Genomic DNA, 16,422 nt, shown 5'->3' on the forward strand with positions numbered 1-16,422 from the left:
TTTCACAGCAAGCATCTCTTTGCTAATATTCACTCATAAGCTAAACAACATAATTAATTCTTAATGAAATGTCTTTGGTTTCATGTTTTCAGCTGTTTTCGAAATTTGTAAAAGATGTTTAAATCTAATTTAAAAATGTATACAAATCAAAACAACACTTGAATAGAAGGCTTCATTATTTTAAAGGGGCAATTTTTTATGAATCAAATGTCCAGGTTTTCTAACATTTCTGTAACCGTGGTAACCAAATAGCCGTTTAATGTTGGGATGGATAGAATTATATTTTTTAAAAAACAAGCTATAAAAATTAAAATGTACAGTATGTGAACCTGTAGGTGCAGTTCCCCTTTAACCCTTTTACTAAATTCTTCATTTTGTCCCTGGATGGCAGCATAAGTGTTCATGTTATAAAAACAATCGTGATGCATGTGTTACACTGCTAAGGCAATACACCAGTTATAACTCACTCAGTGCCAGCTGCTGTTTACTTTAAGTTTTTCTAGGACATGGTGGGGGTCTAAATTTGGAAAGCTGACCTCAAACGGGATGGGATGTTCTAGGGAGGGGGCTGAATGCCAGCCCTTTATATTATGTCCCCATCTGACGTTACAGCCTGTCATTGTCCATAGGGAAGCACTTATGGAAATGAAGCACAGTCAGACAGCACGCCTGTGACTTGCCATTATCACTACAGACAGATTGTACACAGTGCGTGTTGGTTGCTATGGGGCAGTGACTAACAGCAGCTTATGTTTTCCTTTTTCTTGATTTAGTATCTGATGAGCTCACAGTGCAGCTCCATCTCTGCAATATTCTCTCTATAGAAAGGAGCACAGCACAGGATATTTACAGGAGGAGCAAGATTAGGGGATGTTGCTTTCCTCTTCAGCCTTGCTCTGGGATTGCAGATCTCTCCTGAGCTTTGACTGAGGAAGAATAATAAAGCCCATTGATACACGTTATGCTACCTTCTAGATGAGTCTAGGAATTCATTCAGCCTGTCTCTCTCAGTCTGAAAGGAGGACACGTGAAGGTGAACAATGGCTCCACGGCAGTGATTTCCAGAACTACACAGAGGTTAGTGGAAAGCATTATTTGTTATTCAGAATAGGCTGTACATATGTATTGTTTAATTAAAATACCCAGAAGCCTTGAATAACCTCTAAAAGACATTCTTCTTATAAACAATGCTTAGCGATGTCATCATTTAGAATTGGTGCTTTGTGATATCCCTTTTGTAACCTGACTCATTCAAACTTGTATATAATATTAATATGCTGAACCCACTTTTGTACAATGAAAGGACACTGAAACTCACCTGGGAGTTCCATGACCTGTATTAATGCCCTTTTGCCTTTATGTGAACTTAATACCTGTGTATTTTGCAATAGGCAGTGTATTATCCCCTATAAATTCTGACTTTTTATTGGTATGTTTACAAGAATAAATAACAAAATTCTAACAATGACTCACTTTGACTTTACAGCACAACTGCCCCAGGACAAGAACTAATAAAATACGCCAATGAAAGGCGACATTATAAAAGACATTTTTTTTTAATCTTAACTGAAGCTGGACCTTTATTTGTAGGTTACCACGTACTCTTCCTATTCATACTGAAATGTGTATCTACAGTAAGGAAGAACGCGTGCCTACTTGCTACAGGATTACCTGAAGAACCAATGTGTTTAGCACCAAGCCGTAAAGATGAGGTTGACATGGAACCTAATGATGGAGCACCCCCTGCTACTGTCATTGAGCCTATGGTGGTCATACCACGGAAGGAGAAAAGAGCACCCATAATTTACATTATAGCATCAGTACTTCTATGGCTGGTAACTGGCACAACCATATCGAGTCTGAACAAATGGATCTTTGCAGTGTACAACTTCAAGTACCCCTTACTGCTGTCTTCTTTTCATATGCTTACTGCTATTCTGCTGGACTACCCACTTATAAGGTTTGGCCTTCTGAATTTAAAGGCAGAAGAAGAAGTGGCATTGAATGCTAACGCCAGATTTAAAGTATTCCTTTTGAGTCTAACTTTCTGCTCCAGCATTGCCTTCGGAAACCTTGGTCTAAGTTGTGTGCAGCTCTCTTTTGCACAGATGATTTATACCACAACACCTATCTTTACACTGTTCCTTTCGAAAGTATTTCTGGGCACCAGACACAACACACTGAAGTACACTGCCATGGTCCCCATTTGCCTGGGTGCTTGTTTTAGCATTATTGGAGAGGTGCAGTTTGACCAAACCGGCTGCTTCTACCTTTTTGCTTCCACTTTTCTCAGGGGACTCAAATCTATACAACAAAGTAAGTAAATAAATGTTTCAGGCTTATAGGAAACTAACCAAAAACAGTGACTATTTGTGTTACCCTCCCAATAAGATTACATTCTCCTGCAGGAAGTAGCATAAAATCCTTTATTAAAATGGCTTTCATTGTTGATTTGGAACTGGACGCTGTGCCCTCCTGTCATTACATAAATAATCATAGGTTTAGGTACCTGTGTATGAATGTCATCTCTGAGCATGTGCTGTCAGTATTTACTCTCAGCTAAGTGTATTATATACAGTAGTTTAAATATTAAAAGATGGGGTAGCCCCATGAAATCTTGCAGAGCATAGACTAGCCAATTTTTAGTAAATATTTATGTAATAGCACTGCTGCTCTAGCAATTATTGTTGGTGGGCTAATGCCTTGGATTTTCAAGCGCATTTTTACATTTCTGACCCAACTAATCCTTAAAGATGTAACTTTTCATTGACTATCATTTGCTGAAAAGAATGAAAAAAATAAAACACAAAAAACCTTAGGGCAATAGGACTTTAAAGGAATAGTTCAGTGAAAAAATTAAATAAGGTAAGAGAGACTGCTAAAATGTAATCAATAGTCAATAAAGGCTGGAGTGAGCAGATGTCTAACAATAGCCAGAAAGCTACTTCCTGCTTTACAGCTTTACAAACACTTAGCAGTCAGTAACCAATCAGTGACTTGAGGGGGGCCCATATGGGACATTACTGTTCAGTTACTTTGCTTTTGAATCTGACCCGCGTGCTCAAAAACTAACTGAACAGTTATGTCCCATGTGCCCCCCCCCCTAAAGTCACTGACTAAGAGGTTAGAGAGCTGAAAGTAGGAAGTAGTGTTCTGGCCATTATGTTAGACAACTGCTCACTTCAGCCTTTATCAATTACATTTTTGCCTAACTCAGTGCTGTCCAACTGGCGGCCCGCTCTCTGTGTGGCCCCCCACCTGTCTGGCTGCTTTGATAACTTACCTTTGTGTAAGCTTTAAATGGTATCAGTACTGGCCCCCTGCATGGTTAACACCTGATTCAGGCTGTAAACCCCCTGTATTGTTTAAAAATGTAATCCCCTGTGTTGTTCACACCATTTAATCCCTACATTGTTCATCCCCTGCATTGTTCACACCTCAGGCTCAGGCTGTAATCACCCACATTGTTCACCTGTTCACACCTCAGACAGACTGTAGGAGCAGTAGAAACCCAAAAATAAACCCTGCACACTATAAAAAGAACATATACTGAGGTGGTACTGCAATTAAAAAGTTTTTAAATATATAGTTATTGTGCAGACTGTAGGAGCAGTGGCAGCATTGTGTCACTGTAGGCTGCCTGTGTGTGCCATACTCTGCCTGCCCTATGCTGCCTGTGTGTGCCATACACACAGGCAGGGTAGGGAAGGCAGAGTATGGCACACACAGGCAGGGTGGGGCAGGCAGAGTATGGCAAACACAGGCAGGGTAGGGAAGGCAGAGTATGGCAAACACAGGCAGGGTAGGGAAGGCAGAGTATGGCAAACACAGGCAGAGTAGGGAAGGCAGAGTATGGCAGGTTTTTTCTGTACTACCACCATTAATATGGCTATGGTCATGTGATGGGTTTGGTTTCAAGTGGGTGTGGTTTTAAAAAGAGGAGTGGTCAATACTAGCTTCCATTATCGGCCCTCAACCACGGAGGCCGGAAAAATTCCGGCCCTCAGTGCCACAGAAGTTGGACAGCACTGCCCTAACTATATTAGAAATAATTTTTACTTTGTGCAGTCTATTTAATCCAGTTTCATTTTTACACTGAACTGTGCCTTTAAGCCTATTTGTCTTAAAATGTAGTCGGGACCTCTTTTTCCAGTACCCAATGATATTATTGCTGTGTAGAGCAGATAAGTGATCATATAAGATTTCACCATAGCTGACCTTCACAATATGCTTCCTGGGATATCTACAAGAGCAAATGAGTATTTCCCACTAACTGGCCTTCAGCCTGCCTTTGCTGGAATCCCTTGGGGTGAGCTAGCCACACATTTAGGATGGCATTGGATTAGCAGCCTGGGTAGGAGCCATGCAGTTTACAAGTCAGCATGAGCTGGGAAGTATTTCTGAGAAGTTCCTGTCATCTGTGTTACCTAGAAAGTTTTGGGACTGACACTCTTGTGTGTCTTGACTATACAATTGTACTTGCAACCTTTTGGGTAAGAAAACATATGGGTAACCTTTTGGGTAAGAAAACATATTATATCACCTCAATAAATGCTCACAATGAGAAATGTTGGCCAATTCCTCTGTTTCATTAATCCCACATATACAAAACAACTCAGTACCACTGGTAAATTTAATTGGACTGGAAACCTAATGAATATTTAAAACTATATTCATCTATATAATAGTAGATTTCAAGAACCCATATCCATTTTTATGCTGAAATACTGGGAAAAAAACACTGCATTGTGGGAAAAGAGATTGCATCCAAACTGTACGTTGCTTTATGCATATAACTCTTCATATTGTTGCCCAGTATTCTATATACTATAATGAAAATTAATACTAGCACTGCAAACTAGCTCTGGGGCCATGGTAATAAAAAACAAACCCAGGCTGTCTTTAAAACACAGTCTTGTTTTTTCTTCAGATTAATAGGTGGAGCTGGTAATACTCCTTGGCACCTACTTCAGGAAATTGGCTTATACAATGGCACACCATGTTTACTGGTTGCAATTAAATGAAATTACTTTTCACAGATATTTGCAATTAGAAAGTATCATAAGGAAACAGGTGTTTCCCGAAACACGTATGGGTTTCAGAAACACATTATGATACTAGTGCAAAATACCACAAAAAGTGTACCCCTAGATAAGCAGGGACCAGACCGCCACTTCCTGACAGATCATATTTCTGCTCCTGCTGACAGTGGATTATGTAGTGGATTAAACAAGATATATTATTCATATTTATATAATGCACTATCCGGACATCCGGATCATAATGCTATGTACTGAAGTAGGTGTGGAAATGTTGTGCATGAGGAGATGGGTGCGGATAATTTATATGTTCTGAGGAACAGTAGCATATTATATAAAGACCAAAATGGCCTCTTGTTATTTATCTGCAAATTCCTGCATACGACCGATTGGAGTAGAGTTACCCTAGCAAAACAGGTTGTTAAATTCAGTATAAGGCTTTAACACTTACACACGTGTTTTGTGAGTTTTTATCCTCAAAAGTAAATTCAATGTCTAAATGATAGTAGCACAGACACCATCACATTTTGTATCTGAATTGAGTTATACTAGGGATGCAGCTGAATCCAAATCTTGCCAAAAAAGGCCAAATCTTGGCTGAATCCCGAACCAAATCCCGGATTCTGTGCCTCCCTAATTTATAACCAGCCTACTAGCCTCAGTTACAACAACAGTTGTAACCTCACTGTCTGCTAATGTAAGTTTAAACTGGCATCCTTAAGATCCTTGTTTGGTGACGTTGCCAGATGAGCAAATCTCATGCCTGTTCTGGTACACTCATACTGCAGGCCTATGGAACCCTGTCCTAATGTAGTCTGCCCCCTGAATTTTAAACCTGCCCCAATAGATATTGATCGGTAAGGGGAAGAAGGAATTCGGAGGCCCCCAGCCAATAAGCTGCAAACGTATTGCCCAGTGTATAGCCAGCATTAGCTTTTTAACTGCAGCCAGAGTATAATAAGCATGTGCATTGCTACTGGTGCACAAAAGACATCCTACGGGTGATGAAACACGAGTAGATTAGTTACCCGCAATAGATCTTCTCTACTGCGGGCCTCACAAGGAAACATCAGACTGTTTCTCAAAACTGAAGCAATGCATGTGTTTTACCACCACCAATTTACATTATTGCCAGTGGGAAAATATTTTCAGGAGATTAGTTGCCGCGGTTTACCGCGGGCGACTTATCTCCATGTTTGCTATAGCCCTAACAAGATCTAAGATAGGAAGGCTCTGTAGAAAAATTGGAAGGTATGGCTCATTACTGTTAGAGAGCTGCTAAACCTCTAAGCTGATATAGTAAATTAAGTGAATAAAATACAGCATTTTAGTCATATTGTTTTTTATGCTTTAGATTTCCTTGAAAGGGACATAAATGCTATATTTACAAAACACATGTGATTTCTGCACCAATGCATACATTTTTGTACTACAGGTATAGGACCCATTATCCAGAATGCTCGGGACCAAGGGTATTCCGGATAAGGGGTCTTTCCGTAATTTGGATCTCCATACCTTAAGTCTACAAAAAAATCAATAAAACATTAATTAAACCCAATAGGATTGTTTTGCATCCACTAAGGATTAATTATATCTTGGTTGGAATCAATTACAAGGTTCTGTTTTATTTCTACATAAAAAAAGGAAATCAGTTTTAAAATTCTGAATTATTTGATTAAAATGGAGTCTATGGGAGACGGGCATTCTGTAATTCGGAGCTTTCTGGATAACGGGTTTCCGGATAAGGGGTCCAATACCTGTATATGTTTTTCTATCTATACTTTTGCAACATGTATTATATTACAGCCTGCTGTGTCACCTGATCAAAGCTTTCATTGATTTCTCCTTCACTGTTTGCAGACAGTAAAAATCCGCTTACAAGGTGCTTTCCTTCCACAGAATCATGTGCCCATTGGTTAAAAGTTAGCATAAGTGTACATGATTCAGTGTAAGGAGTGATCAAAGATGAAAAATCTGTTCATGCAAGTAAAAATCTGCATTTTTAGTAACACAGAGGAACTGCCCAGCCTGCCAGAATATGACTGCAAAAGTAAAACATAAGCTAAGTTTGAAATGATCCAGTCAAGGGCTGCAAACAACACCAGGGAGCAGAATATTCAGTAATTACCAGAAAGAGGCATACACTGCCTGTTATGGTAAGTTGTAATTCTATACAGGGCAAGCTTCCAGGAATACTTCAAAGGACATGCCACCTGCTCATTTTCTTTGGGACACTAAGCTGTGCAGACTTCTATATTACTAAGTTTAGAGCTATTAATAAAGAGACATAAAGCCAATTATAGGTGATAGGGCCCCTGCACAGGCCCCCACTACAACTGCAGAGTCAAAAAGGGCTACTTTTGTCAGGAGAAGAGCAAAGAGCAATTACTGCACCCACATGCACAAAGGAAAAATCTTTCACTAATTATGACCATAGAATGAATCAGGAGAAATAAGGAACAAAAAGGAGGGATTAAATAAAGTGGATTTATAAGGTGGCTTAAGCCTCCTTTTATTTCCCTTTAACAGACTCTAAACCAGTGACGCATAACTAATATGCACAGAACTGTAGAAAAAAATGGCACTGTTGTCTTATGAGTATACCATTATGCTTAAGTCTAGATTGCCTCAATAATGCCATCTTTCAGTGTAAGAAGTAAAACTGTATTCTACACACTTTATCTGTTACCTATCTGTAAACAGCTGCCCTATGCACCAATTTTAACTTGCCTGTCTGCCCCCCAGTCGGTACATTATATTAAAATGTATACAAACTCCTTACATGTATTCCTTTTCATGGTCAGCAATATGGCAACTAATTTTTTATGTTTAAAAGAAAATATGCAAAGAAGGTATGCTTTGTGCACCAATAAGTAATTTGTAACATTCTTATTTAACAAAGTAAAAATAATTCCTGTATAGGGTATTTACCAACCCAAAAATCCCATCATAAAATGATTTGAATGCAATTGGTTAAACATGACCCAACTGCTTCTATTTATAACATGCCCCAAACATGTTGTCTTGCTAATACTCTGACCCCTGGCTGGCATAACTTCAGGCTTACTGTATATACTCGAGTATAAGCCTAGTTTTTCAGCACCCAAAATGTGCTGAAAAAGTCACCCTCGGCTTAGTCGGGTGCCATGGGTCCCTCTAGACTAGCACTCTCTCTCCTTTGTGTGCAAATTAGGCCCCCCGCAACCAGACCCTCCAGTGCCCTGGCCTAGGCTCCCACTAGCAATACTTATTTCCCCTTACATCCCTCCGGGACTGGGTCTGCTGCCAGTTTGCCAATGTGCAATGAGCGTGGGGTAGTACTCATATTGTTTTTGTTGACCCTCTTCTCCGCTTACAGAGCTAGTTTTTCTTTGAAATAAATATTGAAAAACATATACCCCACTGATGCCTCAATTAATGAAATTTCATTGGTATTTATTTTTATTGTTAAAACTTAGCAGTAGCTGCTGCATTTCCCACCCTAGGCTTATACTCGTCAATAAGTTTTTCCAGTTTTCTTAGGTAAAATTAGGTACCTTGGCTTATATTCGGATCGGCTTATACTCGAGTATATACGGTAGTTTGTCTAGTGGCACAAAGGTTTTTGTAGGGACTAATCTTTGTACAGTTAGGGGATGCAAAGCTAAAGAAACAATTATGATCAAATGTTCAGCCCAGTGTTAAGTCACCTTGTAGAGAAATAAACATTCCTGACTAAAAAAGTCAAACTTTAAGTGCCTGTAAAAGACTCGTGGTGCCAGGGCACACTAAATCTCTTTTATTGTTGCAAGAAAATCTATCACCCAGTACTTACTCACTTATGTTACGTTGTTCTGAATTATACAGTACTTTTTATTATTGAATGTATGGCTGAATTTTTAGAAGGGCTGGTTTTATGGCATGGCAGAGCAAATTTGTTCTTTGGACCCAGGACTCTAAAGGGTTTCAATGTTAAACTCCCAGCATCCCCTGATATCTACTGGCTGGTCTATGATAGGCATATGGCACATAAAGTAACGTAAGCAATAGCTAGCTCCTTGTCAGTGACAGCTATTGATGTAAATACATTATTATTAGAGGGTTCAAAACCTGAGTTTGATTGCTTTTAGCCTAGCAAAATACCCCTTTGTGCTGAATAGGTATTAAGGGCTGTGGAAAAATTCCACAGCGGTTTTGAGCCTTTTTTTTAGCCTTTACCTGGGTTCAGCTAGCAACTGTTCTGCTTTTTAGGGCTGTGGCACATGGGACAAATCTCCCTTGTCGTGGGCGACTAATCTCCCGAAATGCCATCCCACCGGCTAAAATGTAAATCACCGGTGGGATGGCATATGCGGCGTTGTGATTTGCCGAAATCGCCAAAGTTGCCCCGAGAGGCCGGTGGGATGGCATATATTTGCCGAAGTCACAGCGCCGCATATGCCATCCCACCGGCGATTTACATTTTAGCCGGTGGGATTTTGGGAGATTAGTCGCCCGCGACAAGGGAGATTTGTCACGCGGCGACTTATCTCCCCGTGTGCCACAGCCCTAAAAAGCAGAACAGTTGCTAGCTGAACCCAGGTAAAGGCTAAAAAAAAGGCTCAAAACCGCTGTGGAATTTTTGAATCACATTAGCAGAAACTGTTGTTGTTTAAGAATAAAACCTACACTAATTTATTCTTTTCCAGCAGTTTTGGTTTTGCGCTTCCAGATTTTTGTGCTTATTGAATCCCAATTCCCTAAAGTAAAGATTACTGTGACACTAGTGTTCCAGCTTTTTTACTGGCATCTCTCTAATTTTATGGTGTGGCATATGTTCTGCATTAAAACAGCTGTAAGTTCCAGAAGAGAAATGTACTACAGGTATGACATCTATTATCCAGTAATCCAGCATTGCCATTTCCAATCTCAACCAATTCTTAAATTTCTGTTATAATTAGACAGTATCCTGCATGTGATGATAACCGACATATCAATGGCAAGTTTTTAAAAGGGAGCTCCACCCAAACACAACTTGAGCTTTTTACATCAGTTAAAAAATATGCAGCCTTTTAATTATTTTTTTTTATGCAATAATATGGTTTAGAACAGTTACCTAAGACTGGCCTCCTGATGATCTGACTACTTTGAGAATCAAATAACAGTAGTTGACTGTCCTCAGCCTTCATCCTCCAAATCCCACAATTTCATACACACATAATGTCAATAAGAAACATTACAGTGCAGTGCTATGTACTGTATTTCCTGCATGCTGTCTGTAAGCTGTGGAGAAGTTGTTACAATTTGGAACACCAATGTTTAAGTCCCTCCTCCCCTACCATGATTTCAAATGATGCAGAAGAATTGTTTTGCATCTGGATTTTAGCATATAAAAATCATATTTATTCATACATTTTGAAGGAACAGATTACAGTGATAGATCTTACTAGGGGTTTCTGTGATGTGTGGGTCACTAACAAATTTTGTTTCAGAAGCCAGAGTTCCCCTTTAAGTAAATGTATTTACAAGAAAGACATTCTATGTGGAAAACCCAAGACCCAAGTGTTCCTGGGTAATAGATAGTTCCTCTACTTTGCATCGGCAGTTATAAATGTTTTTAGTGCTGCACCTGGATAACACTGCACCCTCCAATTCTTTGAATTAAATCTGTGCGCTAACAGACTGATGCCTTGTCTGCCAATGGACAGTGATTCTGGGGCAGAAGGGAGCTGATCAGCATTTTCTTCTTTGGTGTAGCTATGCCAGTGGAGATAAAAAAGAAAAAGAAAAGGGACCTGTTCTAAGGTCACAATAGCGGACAAGAATCAAACTCACTCTTTCCTGATTTCAGTGTTATACCAAGCAATCCTATATGGGGTTATGTTTCATGACATGGCATAATTGTAATTTTTTTTTTTTTCCCTTTTTAGGTTCACTTCTGAAGGAAGAAAAAATTCACTCTGTAAAACTGCTGTACCTAATGTCCATCCCCAGCTTTTGTATTCTGTTTTTAGCTGCCATAGTGCTGGAGAGTGAAGTAGTATGGGAGGTGCCACCGGACTGTGATAATAGACTTTGGCTTTTCATCCTTCTGAGCTGCATGGGATCGGTTCTGTACAACCTTGCCAGCTTCTGCGTCATCACATTTACATCCGCTGTTACCATACATGTGCTTGGGAATTTGAATATTGTGGGGAACCTTGTTTTGTCTCGAGTCCTCTTTGGAAGTCATCTGACGGTACTTAGCTACATTGGAATAGGACTTACCTTGGCAGGAATGTTTATGTATCATAACTGTGATCTGATATCTGAACACTTTGCTTATGGGAAACGTCGTCGTGCAACAGAAAGACATACCAAATCTGAGTGAACTCAGTTTTCAAAGATGCCAAAGCAAAAGCTGAATTTTGTTTTTGAGGCCCGGATATGAAGGTGACTGCCATTTTGCTTGGAAGTAGTTTTACTGAAAGATCTCTATCATATAAGATCACCTGGATTCTGCAGAGATGTAAGAGTATAAGAAAAGCACAATTCTAATGACATAAACAAGACAGGGCAATCACTGGCCTAGAAGGCATCTGTGACTTAGTGTTTCTTTCAAGAAACGGTATAATCTAGTACTAGTATCCTCTTCAGAGGACTAACCCATTTTGATATTGGTTCTACTTGCAATATTGTTCATTGTCCATTTGCCATTGTAGAATTTATAAAAAGAGTCAATATAGATTAGGTATAACATTTCAGTAGTACAACATACATAGACTGGATATGTATTATTTATAATACAAACAGGGACAGGGGGGACCATATACTCACAAAGGTGCAACATTGCTCTAGTGCCGTTACCCACAGCAACCATTTAGAGCTTTTCTTTTGTTTTCAAAGTTGAAGTAGACAACTACAAAACCAAATCCTGTTTGGTTGTTATGGGTAACTGTACAAGCCTATATTAGTAAATTTGGTTCCACGTCTTCTAGTGCCCAGCTAACTACACAAGCACTGCTGTACCAGCTTATGTATCCTGTGTAGCTGCACAGCATATGAGAACAATGTCAGTAGTTCTAGCAGCTACCTAATATTAACATGCAGTCTCCATTTCCAAAGCAAGCAGTCACAGTACAAAATGCTTACTGCAGGTAATAGTTGTTTCTGTCTCTTATGAAAGAGTTTGCAACTACATGCAGAATGCTGAATGATCCCTTAATACACCCCTCATTGGTACACGAGTAATGAGAACTTAATGGGGACCTTTCTGTACCAGACAAGTGACCTATAGATTGCCTCTGGATTACATTATGGAATAATTCCTATGGGCACTGCTTTAATCATATTATGTGGTGCCAAAAATGGAATATATAAAAAAAAGTTAGGGAGTTCTAATTATACATCACCATAAAAAAAAAACAAATGTTGTTTGTGCTTAAAAGTGTCCTGTGTTTCTAATGTGATTTAAGTCCCAATTGTGTGTTTATATGTATTCTACTAAGTTTGACCCTAATAATTGCAGCTCACTGGGTACAGATGGATTTGAGGCTTCTGTTGCTGCTACGAGTTTTATTTATTTAATTGCCTCTTAACTGTTGCCATACCGTGTTTTAAACCGAGCCATCTGAATGTCCTAAAATAGAGACTTAGTAAAGAACTTGAAACTTGGTTGGTTAGGTGGGTAGTAACTAACTTTCAAACCTGGGATGCTACACCTGTTCTTTAGACAGAGGGACAAGCTTTTGGCCTTTTGTTTACCTTTAACTAACCATATAAAGCTAAAACATTATGTATATAATAACAATCTTGTCTAGAAATGCATAGCTACTAGACTGCTGGATTCAATCACTTGTGCAACATAAATGACTACATGGTACATTATTAGCTTACTTAAACTCCCCTGACCCTGAACTGAAAGCTCAACTAAATGTATTATACTGGAATATTAAGATGAAAGCACCCACCCCATGTTGTTGCCAAACAAGTGGATCTTTCACCTTGAGGTGGGCGATATCAGACTGATCTGATCCCCTAGGGCCAAATGATTGGGTTACAATGATGGGAATACAGGCCATCGGAGCAAGGACCTCATCAATGAACCAATAAGGCCAATAAGCTTTGAAAAGATTTTTAGCCAGATTTCGGTTGGGTAGGCCTGTCGGAGTGTCCCAAACACGGGCAGATAAGCTGCCGGGACTGAAGGAGCAAAATCAGCAGCTAAAATCTGCCCGTGTATGGCCAATTTTTGTCGAAACATAGTGGTAAAGTATGTATCAAATGAGATTCCAGGCCAAAAAAAGAGACCAAGGGGCCTATTTATTATGCTGTGTAAAATTTGAAGAAAAAACGGTGTAAAAAGCTGTGTAAAGTAAAGACTAATTTCGCCGCTTCCTGCAGAAGAAAAAATGTGTAAAAAAATTACTCCATTTTTTTTACACTGCATAATAAATAGGCCCCCAAATGTTTTCATACTTAATTTAATACTGCCAATATCATCTAAAATGAAGTCTTTGGATGATACATCCCAGTGCTTATTCTAGTTTTAATGAATGGAGAGCCATAAAAATTAAGCATTATTTTGTCAGAAATATAACGGATATACTGTATATTCCTCCATAGCTGCAATTATAGTGATAAATGCAAAGTTATAATGCAGGAGATTCATGGTGAATTGCAAGCCTTCCTCTCCTCAACAGTTTGCTCCATATGGTAGATAAATCAAGCTTTCTGTAAAATGCCCCCAGCCAGTCCTGGGATATATGAATGTGCCTATACTGATTAGTGTTAGAAAACGATTTATTTTTTGTTTGCACTATTTTTAATTGCTATTAGAATAAAAGGGAAATAAGTGGTTGTGTGCTCTCTAGTGTAAAATCTAAGGATCAGTATTCACCATGGAGTTTTAAGATCAGATAAGAGTAGGTATAGGGCTTTGGACATCCAAGATTACTTAAATTATCCTCATATTTTATTGTAGTACAGGGTAAATTATGTTTGGTAAGATGGAATGTGTGATTTTGCAGCCTTTGTGATGCTGTTGTTTGTGGCAGCTCCTAAGATATTAATTTTGATTATAGACTATTATTTGTTTGTCTGCAGTTAGGTACTTTGTATTATTTATACATTAGTTTATGGTTTTTCTCTTTGTGCAATAGGGACAGAGTTGCTTTGTAATTACATTTGGTTAAAAGGGGTGAGTGGTTACGGTTTAGGCAATCAGTATATGTCTTTTAATTAAATTAAGCTTGTCCTTCATTCTAATTTGTTTGTAGATACTATTTGGTCTAACCATCCATTTGAAGTGGCAGTGCCTACTGGTTTGCTGTGACTGTGATTGCATTTGGGACCATATTTTATTTGGACATTTGCAGTTTTACCATTGCTGGTTGAACCTTTTTCCACTTACATACAAAAGCCTCCAAATCATGAGACTGCACCACAGTTAATACAACTATATTTACAGTTATTCAAGGCTATAACTGCCCGTTGCCTCGCCTTTGATTTTAATGATTTTCCCGTCCTGAAAATGGCCCATGCGTTTTGGGCTGAAAAGCACCTGTACTGCCACGGTCAGGCATTTTCCAGAAAATGGGAAGGAGATGGTTTGGGGCTTTTCTCACCAGCTGAAATATGCAGAACAAAATATGTGATAACTGCCTTTTTGAATTAGACCCTAGTGATGAGTGAATCTGTTCCGTTTCGCCAATGGCGAAATGCTGAAATTTGCAGCAAATCCCTGCCTGCTGAATTATTTCGCCCATCACTATTAGACACTACTGTTGTGTATCAGCAAAGCAAAAACAGGCCTATAAAATAAAGAAAATTTTGATCAAATGTAATTGTTACTATATGTAGTCAGTGAAATGTCTGAGTTTTACATTGCCATCCATTCTGTCAAGTGCCGCAACCATTTTGTAACACAATATCAAATCAATAAACTGTAGGTTTGCAGGTTTTGGATTTATACAAGTATTTGATACAAACCAAATTGAAAAAAAATTTGCCACTGGAAACATGAATCTTTGATCTGCTAGGCAAGGGGGATAATATAAAATGCTTCCTTCAGGGACACTTGTTCAGCCTATGATGAATCTGTACAGAGATTCATTCATATGATAATTCTGCAACAGAGACTTTAAGCCTGGATTTCTGTTTAAAATATTTCCAACAGTCACGTATTAATGTTTCAGAACGAAAGATAGGAGCTCAGGAAAATGTTCCCAGCACATACCAGAAATAATACCTGCCCCAGTTTTAGGTTAATTAGATCAGGTATGCCAGGGGGTTTGATTGCAGATAAAAGCAGTGGAAGCAGCTAGGGATTGCTGTAGATCTCTATCTAGTAATAGGTATGGGATCCCTTACCTGAAAACCCATTATACAGAAAGCTCCAAATTACTGGAAGGCCATCTCCCACAGACTCCATATGAATGAAATAATTCAAGTTTTTAAAAGTGATGGCCTTTTTCTTTGTAATAATAAGCCAATACCTGGTACATGTATGGGACTCCTTATCCGGAAACCCATTATCCAGAAAGTTCCGAATTACGGAAAGACCATCACCCATAGACTCCATTTTAAGGAAATAATTCACATTTTTAAAAAATATAACCTTTTTCTCTGTAATAAAACATTACCTTGTACCTGATCCCAACTAAGATATAATTAATCCTCATTGGAGGCAAAACAATCCTATTGGTGTTAATTAAAACCCAAGGTTCCGAGCATTCTGGATAATGGGTCCCATACCTGTACTTCATCCCAACTAAGATATAATTAATTCTTATTGCATGCAGAACAATCCTATTGGGTTTAATGTGTAAATGATTTTTTAGTAGATCCAAATTACAGAAAGACCCCTTATTCGGAAAACCCCAGATCCCCCATCATTCAGGAAAACATGTCCAAATCTTTTATAACAATGGTGTTAGCAACACACACAGCTGATACATATGATGGTATTGCTGTAACTGTTGCTCAAATATGCACCAGAGAGCAGTTAGAAGCCCAAGCAAATTACAGTGTTCCCCTTTATTGCCATTTGAAAGCTAACCCTGGCAACCCTCATATTTTTATCACCAGCATTTGAAAAAGATGATCCAAGTGCCCACTTGCTAAAATTACTGCCCCAAATCCCCCCCCTTCACGAACATATAAAAGCATGTTCAAGCAATAATCAAGAGTGCAAATTTGGGCATTATGATCTGTTTTTTTGCAAAGAAAAAATGCAGCAAGAAAATGCCTATAATTGCCCCATTTACCATGAGAAGGATGGAAGATGATCGCTTACCTGTACCCTTGGCTGGTGCAGTTTTCTGCTAATAGGAGCACAGCCTGGGGTATTAGGTAAGTGATTACAATCACTAGGGCACCCCCCAGTGATATTTCCTTCTCCTTTAATGTTGCAAAACGAAAGGGCTATAAAATGTTTCCATAAAGT

The 16,422-nt window shown here is 38.9% G+C and overlaps 1 protein-coding gene across 2 annotated transcripts; it reads left to right on the forward strand.

The window, feature by feature from the left end:
• Positions 1–597: 597 nt before the first annotated feature.
• slc35e4 (solute carrier family 35 member E4) lies at positions 598–14,237 on the forward strand. Of its 2 annotated transcripts, none has more exons than XM_004910496.4 (3): positions 598–1,077; positions 1,487–2,316; positions 10,928–14,237. In XM_004910496.4, exons 2-3 carry the CDS (start codon positions 1,683–1,685, stop codon positions 11,365–11,367), a joined length of 1,074 nt encoding a protein of 357 aa, XP_004910553.1. In that variant the 5' UTR covers positions 598–1,077; positions 1,487–1,682; the 3' UTR covers positions 11,368–14,237. The 2 variants fall into 2 exon arrangements, with proteins under 2 accessions (XP_004910553.1, XP_002931765.2); XM_002931719.5 differs by having other exon boundaries at positions 1,591–2,316.
• Positions 14,238–16,422: the final 2,185 nt, after the last annotated feature.

This window comes from Xenopus tropicalis, chromosome 1, assembly GCF_000004195.4.
Source record: "Xenopus tropicalis strain Nigerian chromosome 1, UCB_Xtro_10.0, whole genome shotgun sequence".
Taxonomy (NCBI): Eukaryota; Metazoa; Chordata; class Amphibia; order Anura; family Pipidae; genus Xenopus; species Xenopus tropicalis.

What these genes read in the sequence shown, in the direction of transcription:
- slc35e4 (XM_004910496.4), top strand. Translation starts at nt 1,683, where the DNA reads ATGTGTTTAGCACCAAGCCGTAAAGATGAGGTTGACATGGAACCTAAT. An exon ending in ACTCAAATCTATACAACAAA is followed by an intron (nt 2,317 to 10,927) that starts GTAAGTAAATAA and finishes TTCCCTTTTTAG; the next exon opens with GTTCACTTCTGAAGGAAGAA.